Source organism: Pleurodeles waltl, chromosome 8 (assembly GCF_031143425.1).
Source record: "Pleurodeles waltl isolate 20211129_DDA chromosome 8, aPleWal1.hap1.20221129, whole genome shotgun sequence".
NCBI classification, from domain to species: Eukaryota; Metazoa; Chordata; class Amphibia; order Caudata; family Salamandridae; genus Pleurodeles; species Pleurodeles waltl.
The window spans coordinates 1,405,823,008-1,405,840,145 of record NC_090447.1 but is presented as its reverse complement, the minus strand read 5'-3'; the positions used below and the strand labels follow the sequence as shown (position 1 = coordinate 1,405,840,145).

The 17,138-nt window shown below is 40.9% G+C and overlaps 2 protein-coding genes across 2 annotated transcripts in view; both read right to left on the bottom strand.

Annotated features, from left to right (window-relative positions):
* The window catches only part of MRPS6 (mitochondrial ribosomal protein S6), a 112,619-nt gene that overhangs the window by 68,813 nt on the left and 26,668 nt on the right, over positions 1–17,138 (bottom strand). The gene's annotated exons all lie outside the window — the stretch shown is intronic.
* SLC5A3 (solute carrier family 5 member 3) lies at positions 11,782–16,027 on the bottom strand. Its single transcript, XM_069202493.1, has one exon. It carries the CDS (start codon positions 15,702–15,704, stop codon positions 13,566–13,568), a length of 2,139 nt encoding a protein of 712 aa, XP_069058594.1. The 5' UTR covers positions 15,705–16,027; the 3' UTR covers positions 11,782–13,565.

Below are 17,138 nucleotides of genomic sequence, written 5' to 3'. Positions count from 1 at the left end.
CTTATAAGGTGTTTTTTCTGGACAATATTGAACCCAGTGGTATCACTAAAGTACCCACATTATGGCTGGAGATTGTAATTGCATTTGGGAGGGAGAAATAGATATGTCTGAATTGGGCACAAAGGGGGCTATGATAGGGGTATTGTTGAAGCTGAGTAGTGTGGATATATGGAGGGAGCTACAGCCTAATGACAGGAAATATTCCTTCCACTTGCTTACAAATGACAAATATAGTAGACTAAATCATACAGAACCCTGGTGCCACAGCTACAAGTAGTGTAGTATCTTGGCAGATTACTCTCAGATAACTCGCCACCTGCGATTCGGTAGGATTGTAGCGATTCAGTATGATGGCACGCTGGCTGTCCACCCACATGGTGTCTGAATCTAGAAGCATTACGAGATACTACCTTCAAATTTGAAATCTGGGAGGTTATTCAGACATACCTCCAGAATAACTGGAGATGTACTGTATCGGAACCCCTAAAAATAGTGTTAAGAGGAGAGTGCGTGAGTAAATGGTATGGCACAGGACAGCGACTTTACCTAACAATTGTCCCAACTGCATAAATGAGAGGCTCTGGATCCTGCTATCCGGGGTGAGCTCTTAGAAGCCAGACATGATATGGGAGGAAAATGGAATTCCGTAGATGAAAATACTTTCAGAGACCAAAATAGGAAAGAAGGGGACAAAACACAAACTCCTGGGATGGTTACTGAAAACCAGGAGACAAATTACCTTACTATTGACAGTACAGGAACTGGAGTAAGATTTGCCGATCACCCAGCCTAGCATTAATGCAGCCTGACCCATTATCTTACACAACTGTATAGACGTTCACCCCTCACCCACACATGGAGGAATTCCTAAGTGGGACTTTAGAAGGAATACAATTCCAGAGATTAAATGAAAAGAAATATACGTTCTCCAAAGAGTATGATTTGGACCACATTTTCTGAGCCAGGTCAAGGTTCTGTACAAAAAGAAAAGCAGGGGGAAAAGTGAGATCTGGGGCATCATATCGAATAATTGACTCAAGGTGAGGAGCACCAGGCACAGCTGCCCCCTTAGAGTTGCTGTGGTGTGCCTGTCAACTGAGCACTTGGCAATTAGATTAATGTTAACACTACAGAATTGGGGGGGAAATAAAGATAGGAGATATGGATTTGGTATCAATCAATGCTGAGGATACTCTGGTGCCCCCCACTAACTACATAGCTCTGTGCCTATTTTCATACATATTAGCAGTTTTGTTATGTGTCTCAGATGAAAATTAGCCAAGAGAAAACAGTGCTCTTTGCCTTGGCAGGCTGGCAAAGTTGTCATGTTCGGCACTCCTTGATGTAAGCCTGCCTTGATGCACAATACAACTATAATGTGGATCTAGTACTGGAGGGTCTTAGAGCCTCCTAAGACTCTAGAAGACATTTTCTTTATCTGTGATGCGTAAAACTGTGTTGGCCAAGATGATGTTTCTCTGCAAAACTGGTGTGATCTCCCCCATGCGATGTTTAAGGAGCTTGACAGTTTGCTAGTCTCATTGATATTGGCCGTTAGTAGAAGCAAGGTTAGATTGTATATTTCGAAAATGAATGGAAGCCTTAGTCTCTCCGACCTGGAATTATATTATCTTGTGGCATAGTTGCAGCATACTGCAAGATGATGATAACTTGGGAAAAATAACTGACACAGGGAAGACGGGGCTAGACCTTAAAGTTGCCCTCATATTGTACAATAAACAGATCATGCATGGTAGGTGGTGGTGGCCAGGGTGCTATGGCGACCTCCTTTCTCCACATCTTTAGCTATTACATGGTTGCACCCCTTCAGAAATATTAGCAAAAACATGACCAGAGCATGCTGGAGGGAAGGGGGTTGACGTGTTCTGGAAAACGTGTATCAGTGTGACAAGTATGTAACATTTACAGAGGCGCAAGACTGGTATGGAGTTCACCATGGACAGTAGTTCTTACAATACGCTAAATTGACAAACACATCCAGAGTGATTTTTTGGGAATTTCCAAGTGCCCACTACCCTACATCTACGATGGACGTGCTGCTGGAAATGGGGAAAAGTCATTGACTGATTACTCAGAGATCTAGAGTCCTGAAAAGGGATGCATGACAGAACTCAATGAAAAGACATCAGTTATGGGGCGCAAACTTGGAGGAGCCCCTGACGGACACAGAATGGGAAACAGCATTTGCACTGACAGAGAGGTGTCAAGTAATACAGTATGTACACTCACACATTACAATTTCCTCCACTGTACCTACATTACATCCCTTAAAATTACAAGAAATATATCTGGGTAGATCTCATATCTTCCCCAGGTGCAGGGAACACTAGGCAACATTTACACATGACAAGGACGTGTCAAGGTGGCGGAATACTGGCTTTGGGTGTCCCATATGCTAAAGATTTTTTTTGTCAGTGTTAAATTGCTCAAACTTGGGCCACAAAACAATCAGAGCACTTTACATGAGGAGCAGATCATATTACAAAAGGTCAGACTTTTTTATATGGCATAGGGATACTAGGTGGTTTGACGAGCATCACAGGGGGTTGAGCCAATGCCAGGACTCTAACATGTCTCCCCAGTTCCAAAGTTGGCAGCTCTGGCCATTAGGCTATATCCCTTCCGCAATTCTAACAAATATAGCCATAAACACAACAGCTGAACACTGCATGCTGGGAAACATACCAAACCCACTGGAATGAGAATGCAGCACAGATTTGATTTACTGTGGTTGGTATTGGCTAAAAACAATCTGCTGGATCCAATTAGAGAGACCGACAGTAGGGTTATGGGTGTGTGACTTAACAGAATGGTCTCTAGAGGAAGAACGTACTATGTGAGAACTCAGAACAGATGACATGGTAATGAAAGACTTGCCTTTGTGGTCTGAAATGGTGTGTCAGGTGGTAGAGCAAGGGGGCATGAAAAGGAAGCAACAGTAGCACCCACTAAATAACAGATGTATAACAGAGGTCTGGTAATTGCGAAGTATCAGATAGGTGTGTTAGTAGAAGAAACTGAAGGATGTATAGCATTCATACAAGGCTCCGGTATGGTATTGAAACGTGTTATTTGAAGATTATACAGAAACATACATGTATAAGGTGTAATAGGGCTGCACTATCTACATCAATGGATATCACACAATCTATGAGCTATAAGAATAATCTTGTACCAGAGCTGTGGCTACAATACTACATGGAAGAAACTAAGACTATTACTAGAAAGTAATTACTTTTTTTTTAAATTATTTTTTTTACATTAGTTAAAACACAACTAGGTATGATTGCTAGCGACCTGGTCTGGTGGCTCAAGCTACACTATCTAATGTAGTGGGAAGAAGACTCGCTGGTCCCTGTTTGAAGTGGCTTGCTGGGAAAAATTAAGCAGCCCCAAGAAATTGCCAGTGGCTGAGAAAGATTCAAGTACTGCACTATTCACTTTTTGTGTTTTTCTACGTTCAAGTGAAAGCAAATGCCTTTGGAATATTTGTGTGTTGTTTAGGCCTGTTTAAAGATTTTCCACAGGGGGGTTTCTCAATCCAGTTTGAAAGGTTTATTCCTTGTGGCCAGACAACAAAAATTGCCTGTGCATGGGGCTGGAGAGAGGGGGTAAGAGTGGGTGAAACAGTGCAGGCACATGCATGGGGAAAAATGGGAGGACAGTTTCCAGCAAAGTGCATGGCTATTTAGATGGTAATCCGCTCCAGGCTACACAAATACAAGGGGCCCACAGTAATTACAATAACCTCTCATGTTCCGACTACATACATCTCACTCCAGAGGAGGTGACACAACCTGTTAGGACTACTTCAGTTTACTGGCGATGGCCTGGAAACAGTTTTCTTAGTTTGAGGTACTGGCAAATAGGTCTGTACCCCTCAACTATCAATCAGCTGCTATAAATCACCAGTAGTGTCCTGTCTTGACATGGGAAAGCAGTCACTCAATGTGAGATCAAGGATTAATTTGGATAAATCCTATATCTCCAGCAGATTTCAGTGGAGCAATATCAAGACCACATCGAGCACCTGCTAAGGATTCTATGACCCAGAGATCCTTTACAGGATCATGTCACAAGTGTGCTAGAATGCGGACATGAAGTGAATAGTGGCATAGGGTTGCTGTACCCGAGATGTTTGTCATAACCACTTCCAAATATTGCATGATTTCTATATTGTACTGTTAAAAAAAAAAAAAAAAAAGTACACATTCCCAATAGTACTGCATTAGCAGAGTATCTGAAATGTGGGTTTTGTAATTCCTTGTTTTTGCTCCTAATAAAAATAGTCTTATCAAGCACCCAAAATGGCATCAAAGGATGGCTCTGGAGACTACCCTCTAGACAGGTTGCAGGCTGAACCAAGTGGAACATCTGGATGAGTTTGGGGGATGGGACCAACTACGGATTTCACACCTGGGTGATGTCTGTCCATATCAAATCCATCCAGGATCTGCAGACTGAATTCCACATGCATAGATCCCAATTCTTTCGGTACTTACAGCTTAGACATGCTCTTTCTGAATACCAGGAGGTGCTGGAAGGCATCCCTGAATACAGCCCAATGGAAGCTCACATCACTATGGGTCTCTTGGGGATGGGTGGGATCTCTCATACGTACAGGACTCTAGTTACACACTCCCTGACCACATGGACCCCCCTGAGGGCAAAAAGAGAAGAATGGGTGGGTCCACTGGATGTCTTGGATTAGTGAGATGCGTGTATGGTGCTTTGCACCCTAGCAATCTCTGCAAGATTGAGGCTCAGTCAATTAAAAATCTTCACCAAGCCTACCTTGCACCCCTTAACCTCTGGAAGGCCAGGACAGATCTGTCATCTAAATGTCTTCGAGGCACAGAGCCTAAAGGGGAGTTCTACAGACTGCAGGATGATCGGACATTAGTTGCTACAGGTCACAAATAATTACCACTCTTTCCCACACAGCAGGTTCACACATCGAAGTCAACCCCAGAATAGCAATCTTGGTGATTTCTGAAGACACAGGGTACCTGCAGGGGGACAGGACACTAGAGGGGCTGGGGACGCTTCTGGCCAAACAGGACATTGCTAAACACTCACGAGCTGGAAGACAGGCATGGCCTGGTGCTCTAAACAATAAGAAATAATTTATAAAGCACATGACTGCCCACTCAAGTATGAGAAGGTTTGGAGAAAATGGTGGTCCTACCATAACCTAGATGAGTAAACTGAGTAAGAGCAACTGCGATAGCTGGAGACTTGATCCTCGAAGTGATATGGTGGGAGAGGCATTTTGTAAAACGAATTGTGTCCTTTACGCTTTTGTCAAGAGCCAAATTATAAATGTCAAAACCTTCTAAAACGTTTTACTAAAACAAAAAAAAAACAAAAAACAAAAAAAAAAAAAAACAACACTTCAATCACAATGCACTACCTGCCCACAACCCAGCTTCCACTCTTATCAATCGTTGACTTTATCCTTGCCTTGGACTATGGTCTTTTGTCTAGGTTTGTACCATAGAATTACCATACGCATACATACATACATACACTGGTCGATTTGTTTCTAAAAAACACAGATCCTTATACAATTTTTTTTTCACAAAATAAGAATTAACAACAAAGGTGCAATAAAGAGTCTTCTAAAGTATAAGCAAAGGGAGGGAATTAAAGTGATGTACAAAAATATAAAGTAAGTATGGACTCAAAAGAGCAGCTAGAACGGATGGAAAAGCCAAGGCAGAAAAATAGGAACTATTAAAAATTAAGGTCACTTTTTCTGTCATTACTGTGTGTGAACGTTTAGCCAGATCAATGGCACACACAGTGGCCTCAGCTCCCTCTCTAGGCCAATTATTATTGTAATTTAACTTGAAAAAAATAGAACATATAATGGCAGAGGGTCATCAGGCTTGCCATCCCTTCCTCTCCCTGCCAACACACTCTTTCTTGTTAGTACTCTGAACTCATCGATATGAAAGACCATATAAAAACTACAAATAACAGTAAACTATGACTCGGGACGAATGGACATAGAAATTACATCTAAAGGCTGGCAGGGCTATAATTAATCCTGCTGAAGAGAAAACCATCCATGTGCTGGACTCTTCTTCCCGTCCCTTTTTTTTTTTTTTTTTTTTTTTTAAATATAATGAGTATGGAGGCAGCCTTCATCAGATCCAGTGATTGGCAACAGAAGTATCCTTTTTCTGACCAGACAAGGAAAACGAGTGTACACATGCCAACATCTTACCCTTTCCCAAAATCATGAATTAACCATTACTCAAATATCACAATCTTCTTAAGAATCTCGTACAACTTTTACCATATTAGACAAGAGTAACACAACATCATTGGCATAACATCTTCTATTCCAAGTCATTATGACGAGCCTCCAACCTTCTTCCATTATCCTGTTGTGAGGCACCAAAGGCGCCTAAATACAAGTCATATAAAAGAGGGGAGCAAGAACAACCTCAGCATGTTTCCACTGTAGGTAACGTCTATTTGATAAAATACCATTTGTTTAATTGAAAGAATACATATTTGGGATTACATCAATAAACACGAAGGGACCAACCAAGGAAGTTTCCGCTTTCCAAACCTGTCACTTTTCCCATCTACCTATCATTTCCCTATGGATGAGTTCAACAAAAGATGCAAATCGCTGAAGCGCAATACACAATCATGCTAAACATTTACTGCGACATGAATGTTACAAAAAAAACACATGTCAGATAGGAAATGTTACATCATTATGTTGAGGAACCTTCTCATGGACTAACCGCATCATTAAACATAATTTTTAAAAAACGCTTTTCTGGAGGCTTTGGATAAACGGAGGTATAGTTACTCTGAAGCATATTTACGCTGACTGCATTTTCATACTATTTATCATTTTTGTTACTGGTTTTAAAGGTTTATTTGCCTAAATAAAATTTTAACAGCTATCAGCTACTACATACAATATCTGAATTATAATCAGGTGATGGTGCAAAACTATTGTTTAGAACTCTCCTCTTATTACTGGGGGTCATTTATGACTTCAAATTTAGTTTTTTTTTGGCAGTGCTGCAACAGAAGGGGGTCAATCAATCAGGATTTATAAAGTGCAGTTAATCACCGTATAGGGTGTCCAGGTGCTTGCAGGTCCCGGATGCTTGTTCGATCAGCCAGGTCTTGAGGGCCATTCGGAATTCCTGAAGGGAGGTGATGGTCCGGAGGTGCGTGGAGGCTGTTCCAGGTTTTTGCTGCAGTGTGAGAGAAGGAGCGTACTCCACTTCTGCTTCAGTAGATGCGGGGAGTATGGGAAAGTGAAAGGGAGGCGGAGCGTTGTCTTCGACGGAGTACTTTCATAGCTTTGTTATTACACAAATTCACATTTTATTTTTAGCCATTATTATTATTCTGGGTCTTTAAGAAACGCAAATATCGAAAAGCTGCCCACAGACGTTTGGCAATGCTGTATAAATGTGAAACAGTCTACATCATTTCAGTTGCTCTTATGATTAAAGTGAACACATCAGTAATGATAATACTTGTGTTTATGTATTTTTGTGCGCGTTTCTTTTTTGGAGAGAAATGCTGGGAAGGGGGTTGCTAAATAAAATATTATATATATATATATATATATATATATATATATATATATATATAGTTATATGTGCACTCAGACCACAATAACTTGGCAATTTACTTGCTCTCCAATTTCATCTCATACTGTCCTATTTTTTTTTTTTTTTTTTTAACTGTTTTCTGTTGATAAAAAAAAATAAAAAAAATACATAAAGTATGGCTACATGCCAAGCTACGTACATGGTGAACACAATGAATGCAAGCATCAGTTTTGACATATGGGAGGATATCTGAAATGGATAGTTTTGAATCTCACGTACGCCACAACTGCATGCCAGTGAATAGCGTGTGAGCCACTACAGAGTAGGGCGAGTGAGCCGATGAAGATTATCTGAATTACAGTCCGGAATAAGAGATCATACATAGATGGGACAAGCCTCATCATACACAAATGATGAGAAAAGTGGAAGGCAAATATGGTACATGGTAGCTTTTTCAGCAGGATCAAAATAAATTAAAATAGTTTCGCATTAAACACGAAGCAGATATTGCCAGTAGGGTTAACAAAAAGTTCGGGACAATGAAAGCAGCTAGGTAAGAGTAGAACAGAGAAAGTGATGGACTTTACATCTACATACATGTCGATGCTTGCCTGGACAGGCTCAAGTAGGTTGGTGACATCCAGTAATTGACAGTATAACGACAGGAGATTGGAATATTGGTAGCTTACTGCAGCTAGGGGCAAATGCAGCTATGCTTACCCGGCGTACAAGGAGTAACCTACATATTCCTGAACAAAGGGGAGAAACAGGAGCTTAGTGGTGAAATCGTGAAAATTAGGAGAGACATGAAACCCATGTGGCCAATACCATTAGATAAATCCGTCTTAAGTAAAGAGAAAAGTCATCTAGCTAAATACAGTTCAATAGTTCAGGCGATTAGATGTGGTTGACTGAATTTGAATAGGGCATTCATAAAGAATAGATCCTGATAAAGCCAACAGGTCTGGTGTTGACTGACAAACTTTTGGCTTTGTCAATATTTTATTTTGTCATGGTTCTTGTATGACTTTGTTTTACTGGGAGGCTGCTGGGCCACTGCCCATATTTAAACAATGACTGAGACCAAAAAGTTGAATTATTTTGCTTTTAAACAGCACACTGTGCTGTAGTAGTCCTTGGCAGTAAAGGGAACTAACAAAACTTCTTTGAATGCAGATGTGCTCATTGGGAAACAGCAGAATACCACCACTCACATTAAAGTCTGTCAAGCGTGCTGAAATTGGTTGATAGGGTTAGGATGCAAAGCAGGGGCAATTGTGTTCAGGTACGTAATCACAGAGTCACAATTTCAATAGTGTAATAGAGTGGCCCAAATAGCAAATGGGGAATAGAAACCTATGAGAAGAGTTACAGTCAAATACAACAAGCGCTGGCAAAGCCAATAAGTCTTACGTTCTTGAGAGCTACTGGCTTTGGCAATGTGTTTTAGCCATTATGTACACCAGTGTGGCTGCTGGCTAAAGGTTAATGGAGCTTGGTGAGGTAGACTGGAGTGGGGTGGTGTAGATTGGGATAAAGTAGAACAGGGTAGATTGGCATAAACTGAGTGGAGGTAGGGTGGGGTGGAATGGAGTAGACTGGGGCAGATTGGAGTAGGGTAGTCTGGGGTAACATGGGCATGGTAGCTTTCAGTGGGATGCAATAAGTTAGACTGGACTGGGGTAGAGTGCAATGGAATGTGGTAGACTGGGGTGGAGTGGGGACACTTGACAGACTAGAGTGAGGTAGAGTGGAGTAGACTGGGGTGTAGTGTAGTGGGGGAAGATTATGGTGGTGTGGGGTAGAGTAGGGTGGATTAGAGTAGGGTAGATTGGATTGGGGTAGATTTAAGAGGAATCATTGGAGACAGGTAGAGTGGAGCGGGTTGGATTGAAGTGGGGTAAGGTAGACTGGGTTGTGCGGTAGTGTGTGCTGGGGTGGACTGGAGTAGGCTGGGGGGGGGGTCAAGTGGTGTTGGTTGGGGTAGAATGGAGCAGAGTAGATGGGAGTGTGGTAGACTGAGTAGGGCAGGTTAGGGTGGAGTGTTGTAGATTTGAGTGGGTTGGCATAGCGTATGGTAGCTTGGAATGAGAGGTAGTTTGGAGAGGAGGAGACTGGAGCGGAGTTGGATAGATTGCAGTGGAGTTTGTAAATTGAAATTTAGTGGGGTAAATTGAAATTGAGTGGGGTAAATTGGGCTGGGGAAGACTGGAGTGGAGTTTTAGTTTGGGGTACATTACAGTAGGTGGATTGGAGTAGAGTGTGCTAGATTGGGGTATATTGGGTTAGGCGGAGTGGGGTAGATGGGGTGGAGTAGATTATAGTGGAGTGGGTTAGACTGGGGTACATTGGAGCGAAGTGAGATAGATTTGAGTGGAACAGGTTAGAATGGAGTGGGGTAGACTGGAGTGGGGCAAGTGGTGTGGAGTGGCATGTCATGAGTGAGAGGTGTAGATTGGAGTGGTGTGGAGTCAAGATGCGTTTCGTAGAGTGGAGCGTCATGTTGTGGAGTGTCACAGAATGGAGTGGAATGGCACAGAATGGAGTGGAATGGTGCGGAGTATGCATGGTGTTGTACCACAGTGCCATTACAAGCAACACATTTTCAATTTAAATAACTATTACATGTACAGTGAACTACAGATTTACTGCACACAAACAAAAATGTGTGCAAATGCCCTCACCAGTCGTATTGATCATTCTAATATGTGTTTCTACCACACAGAATTATAAAATAGTGCTTCATTTTTACTAATTTTGAAATAGCACAGGTTTTTTTTTTGGTGCTAGTAAAAAATATAATAATTAATAAATATATATATATATATATATATATATATATATATGAAAAAAAAAAAAAAAAAAAAGAGAATAGAGAACTCTGGGTAGTTCCCAAGTTTAGGTGGAGAGCAGCTCTAGTAAGGAGCACCCTGCAACACCAGCGACACTCTAAATTTGCTCACCTCAAATGTCTGTTTATCTAGCAACATTTTTAAGCATTGGATCAGCACAGTGCTATCCACGCCGAGCTAGATAGTGACAAAGTCTTTTGCCATTTGTACAGCAAAGTCTTTAAGCATAGGTTTGACACAGTGTCAACCTTGCCGAGCTGTAAAATGACAAAAGCCATTTACCACTCCAGGCACAGTATTACAGCTTTGGACTGGTAAAATGTGTCAAACCTATGCTTAAAGACTTTGCTGTACAAATGGCAAAAGACTTTGTCACGATCTAGCTCGGCGTGGATAGCACTGTGCTGATCCAATGCTTAAAAACTTTGCTAGATAAACAGACATTTGAGGTGAGCAAATTTAGAGTGTCGCTGGTGTTGCAGGGTGCTCCTTACTAGAGCTGCTCTCCACCTAAACTTGGGAACTACCCAGAGTTCTCTATTCTCTTTTTTTTCATAATTTATGCGGCACTCTAACCCTGAAAGGGATTTGTTTTGACATATATATATATATATATTATATGCATACACACACACACACACACACACACACACACACACACACACACACACAGGATTGTCACAAATTCTTTGAAGTCAGAAAGAAAAGTAAACACCAAGCTCCCTTGGAAGAGTTTTTGAAATTTGACCTAGGTCTTTGTGTGCACAGCAAATCTGACAAGATAAGAACAAGATTTAAAGGCTTCTTTACAGAAAGCAAGTTTGTGGAAATATACGGTAAACAAGGTTTGGGCAACTGGAGGATCAAACTCAAGCTGGACAGCCTAAAGCAAATATAGCCAGCAAACAGAAAGAGAAAAAATGTGAGTTACAAACCACAAAGCCAATGGTAAGCATTGGAAGGCATGCATTCCTAAGTCAGCTTTCTGAATGTCTCAATGAGGTCTTTAGCAAACCAGACAGCTGAGTTGTCTGGTAGGCTTTAACCTAAAAAAGGACCTCAGTAGGGAGCCATAATCAGGGAACACAACAAACTAAAATAGAACATTAAAACCAGGAGAGGGGAGTAGCACAATGGTGGCAGACAACACCAATGGTGGCACACAGAACAAAGAAGACAGAGATAACAAAATATATGCATACACACACACACACACACACAAACACACACACACACACGGGAGAGGAGAGAGAGCAGAGGCACTTCTCAGAAAAGCAGAGGGGAGAAAAAGAATGACAATGTAGCTAAAAAGGTACAAAATATATATATTTATTTTTATGTATGTGCATCACTAGCTGAAAAGAACGTATGCGTTACAACAGAATATCCATATTTGAAAAGTAATTGCCTAAAACGTACTTTACTTCTCACGTACACCAGTTAACAGTAAAATTCTTCGAAACTATTTTATCTGGCACTTGTCATAGTTTTGTTATTGAGAGTAATAAAAAAGAAGCTAGGTAATTAGAGCTGTAAAAGTTAGATGTTGCGCTCTCAAACTCGAAAATACACATATTGAAGATTATACGGGCTCAAGCCAGAACCAGTCTAGCATTTATAACGCATACCAGCGTTCATTTGCAGTATTCCCTAATATAAAAAATAGAGTGCTTTCCTCCGCTTAGCTGGCTGGTATAGATTTAAGGATCTAAATTTCTGCAGGATCGGGCTAAGCAATAGATAACAGTGCAGTGGTTAAGCAATATTCAAAATTATAAGGCCTACAATAATTGTAACTGGTTATCACTAAGGCAGTACATTTAACTTTATTCAACAATTTCGAAACGGCTTTTTGGATACGAGTGCCACAATATTTGATATGCGGTGAAAAGTACGCGAAAACTAACATTTATATCCTTAAAACTGTACCACTGAAAAAAAATTACGTACATTTGCTTTTTTTCTTAAAAAAATAAAAAAAAGACACAGAAGCATTTACTAATCTGAAACAAACAATGGGGGTTCACTAACGCATGTTATATTCATCAGCGCGAACAGTCTGGGTGCATTTAAGTACTTGTGCCACTGTCAATACAGAAGTATGGATAATGTGCACAGATTATGTACAACTACACACCTGGAGCTATTCATGACTGCGACAAAGACAGTCAGAGGTATTGATATATTCTGTAGTAGGAATGAAGCCTTAAAAGCCCCGAAGTGGCCAAACAATATCATTTGCAAAACTCTGCCATACAGTTATGCTCTTCCACTCCAATCTTCAAATTTCCCAATTAACAGCATAATGCAGTTGATGTTCATCAAGTTGGGAAATGAGTATTCAATCTGGATGACTGAAAAAACGTCAGTGAAATAACTGGAAGTCTGGTCAAGTTTACTCTAATGAGTAAATATGTCATTTATCCACCATCCCCTAAGAGTTATTGACAGATACATCAAAAGTGAACTGATACAAACACATTTAGGATCTTTTGTCAGATTCAAGGTGTTTTAATCCAGCCTTATTTACATAGAACATGGGTGGAACATCTGAGAAACTGGCTGCATAACATTTTAGATTAACATTTCAAACTGGTTTAGTCACATTTAGTGCCCGTGACGGCAAATCACCTGTAGTGCTATTTTGTCCCGTGAATATAGTGACAAGGTACACTACAACATTTTATGTCATCCTGTTTCACAGGATCCACGGAGGTCTCTCGCTAAGGTAGTTGCAAGACCACCACATAGCTAAGTTTCTTAGCCTGTACAACAATTTCAAAAACTCTTTAAAAGGGTTTTAAAAAAAAAAAAAAAAAAAAAAAACACATCTTCCGTTGAAGCAAAAGGAAAATGATCTTCAATACAAGGACTAGATTGGTACCAACGCCTAATTATACAGATTAAATTATTTGGTTAAGGTTTCAGTGTCAAAAATGGCACCTGTTAATTAATTTCAGGGCTTTTGTATAACGTCAACATACTGCCTTCTGGCAGCTTCAGAGCACATGGGGACCTGGGTTGTCACACACCTATACAATTGACAACATCAGCTCTGAAACTTTGCTATAGCAAGAATACAAAAGACACAGAACTCTTACAAAGAGAAATACACAAACATGGATATGCCAACTGTGCATACGCAGAGCAGACCAATATCAAGAACTCGTTTCACAAGTGGAGTCTCTTCCAACATTTGTAGACATACAGTTTCTTCTGCCACCTCATCATGGATGGTTCTTTTGTTTAAGTCCTCAGATTTATAGCCACAGAACCAATACATTAATGTCGGACATTTACCAACGCTCTTGGTATCTCCAGCCTCTTGAGTCTGTCCCATGAGAGCAGCCTGTCCATTCGAATAACAATCTATGGGTGTCTCAGCCTCAGAAACACATGCAGAATTCACATGACTCTCCTCGTTGTAAGCCATCATGAGTGTGATATCCTCAGACTGGACCTTAACTGGCCCATCATGTTTACCATTTGGAATCATATGCTTTGTGTCTTCAGCGCCTACAATGGCACTCTTGTCTGGCACTTTGGAATGATCCTCTTTAGGTTTCTTTTCTGCCACAGTCTTGTTTTTCACAGCCCAGAAAGTAGTGGTTCGGATCTGCTCCTTATCCGGAGGGGGTGTAAGAAGACTTACAATGATAGTGACAATTCCAGAAATCCAAAACAGAGCTGTGGCAACGTACATGTAATGGAAATTTTTAATGAAGTCTGGTCGATTGTCAGGTAGGTTACATTCGGGAGGACGATAGACAAAGGCAAGGATCAGGCGGGTTACACCCAAAACAAAGCCAACCATTACACCCCAGAATGCCCCTCGCTCATTGCAGCGCTTCCAAAAAATGCCCAAAAGAAACAGGGCTGCCACTGGTGGAGTCAGATAGCCTGCAACCTCTTGGATGTAAAGGTACATCTGGCCTCCTTGCATTTGGATAATGATTGGTACCCATGCAATGCTGATGACTACCATAAAAGCAACAAATACTCTTCCCACGAACATGAGTTCACGAGACGATGCATGCTTTCTGACAAATTTGTAAATATCAAGTGTGAAAATTGTGCTGGCACTGTTAAAAATAGAGTCCAAGTCACTCATAAGTGCTGCAATCATTACAGCCATCATGAGTCCACGAAGACCAACTGGAAGAACTTTCATCACCAAGCGTGGGTAAGCAATATTGGAGCATCCTGCTCTGCTCCCACATACTTCCATGCAGTGCTCTGGGGTGATACAGGCAATTTCATCAACAAATAAAATTCTGGAAATCATTCCGGGAATTACAATGATAAACATGGGCAAGAGTTTTAAAAAGCCTGCCATCAATGTCGCTCCCTTTGCATGAGAAAAGTTTTTCGCTGCTAAAACCCTCTGAACAATGACCTGGTCAGCACACCAGTACCAGACAGAGGCCGGGGTCTGTCCAAAAACAAATCCAGGCCAGGGAATGTCTTCATCTGTTGGCTCCCGCAACATTTTTAAGGAATCAGGCTTCGGACTTACGTGGCAGGTATTGGTGTTGGTGAAATTGTGTGTCAAGAGTATTGACGTGATGTTTGGTGTTGCCAACATGTACTTCCTTTTCATTTCTTCAAACCCACCTATTTCAATCATGCTGACAATCATAAGTGTGAGTGCCCCAGTAATCATGAGCAAAGCCTGGAGTGTGTCTGTGTATATAACAGCCACCAGGCCACCTGTAACAGTCAGTAATGCGGTCATGCTAATCAGCAGGATAATGGACAAATACAGATTCCATCCCAGCGATTCTTGAATAAACAGTGCACCAGCATACAGGTCTACGGAAAGTTTGGTGAAGATGTACAGAATTAAAGACAGTATGGCAAAGTAAATTTGTATTCTATGTCTTCCAAAGCGTTTGGATAAATATTCAGGCATGGTGTAAACTCCTGATCGTATGTACACTGGAATAAAGATCCAACCTAGGAGCTGCAACAACATCAAGGCATTGAACTCCCAGGCACCTACAGCAAATCCACTCGCGGCTCCAGACCCTGCAAGTCCAATGAAGTGTTCACTTCCAATATTGCTCACAAACAGAGAGGCCCCAATGGCAGCCCAGTTTAAAGAACGGCCCGCCAGAAAGTACCCAGAGACTGTACTTCTGTTGGATTTCCACATGGCAAAAAATCCAATTAATAAAACAAGGACAAAGTATAAGGCCACGACAGCAATGTCTGCTGCTTCCATTGAAGCCCTCATTTTTCCAAAAGTTTAAAAAAACAATTCTCCAAAAGTGTAACACAAAGTCAATTCTTTTATTCCTTATGGAGTATTTGGATCAGACTATGGGTAAGGTGCCATCAAGTCTTTGTCCTTTGGTTTGCTGTTTTGTTGGGGTTCACTCGGAGATAATAATGTTCTAACCTTCTTAATTGGAACTTAAGCACTTTCCACTGGCATTCCACAAGATCAGCAACTTTGGTGATGCCGAAGAAATTCTTAACTTCCGTTAAGTTTAGAGAAGCCTACTGTAACCAACCCTGGAAAGCAGCAAAAACAAAAACAAGAGACAAAGATGGAATTAGAGTAGCGCAGTAATTCTGAAGAGACATTTGACATTCAACAGCTCAATCTAACTCTCCACCATAGCACTCAAGGCTGAAGTTCAAAAGCAACGTTTCAAAGCATGTTCTTCTAAATCTAATATTCAGTAGCTGTAGTAGTCTGGAGAAGTCCAAACCTTTAAGAATACTGAATAGTACATAATTACCGCAACCTGTTTCATTTATTTCTAGTGTGGTAGAAACCTTATTAACACGTTAATGATCATTATTTATGTTAGGATACATCACTCAACATAGTTTACAATTCTATAAAAATGAAAGAGATGGGTATTGTAACAAGGGGGTCTTTGATTATGCAAGACAGTACATTAGGGCAAAGGCATTCCTACTGCCCTGTACATTCTAATGTACAAGAAACTTATGATAATCATATGCCACTAATTTATATATATAAAAAAAAAAAAAAAAAAAAAAAAACCACACACACACACACACACACACACACACACACACACACACACACACACACACACACACACACACACACACACACACACACACACACACACACACACACACACACACACACACACACACACACACACACACACACACACACACACACACACCCCCCCCCCCCCCCCCCCACACACCATATGGTGGACAATTACCTAACACTGACAAGCAGTCTGAAACGGCAGATGGAATCAGACCATTCTATGTTATGAGCATGCACTGAAGAATACAACTGCTAAAGCAAATTTCGGAGGGTAGTCGATTCTCACCTCGTACCTTTGCAAGGCACTGGTACTGTTAAAGATTTGCATTTTTAGTTATGAGTAAAGGCAAAGAATAAAGGAGAGGTAAAATGGTATTAACTATAATACATTCGTGCTCATGAATAGAATCTCGAGCCTTCTAGTGCAATGAAGTCCAGTAAAGACCATATGATAACATCACCACAACGATCATCAGTGGCTCTGCCGATGACCCCATACATTTTGAGATTTCGGTTACAGTATGACACAGAAGAACTTTTGCAGGTCCGTAAAGCTTCTTAAAATTGTGTGCACTTTAAACATACTCAAAGCCTTGGTGGTTTCCAAGCGTGATACACCAACTACTACAA

Coding starts and splice junctions, on each gene's coding strand:
- SLC5A3 (XM_069202493.1), bottom strand. CDS start 15,704: ATGAGGGCTTCAATGGAAGCAGCAGACATTGCTGTCGTGGCCTTATAC.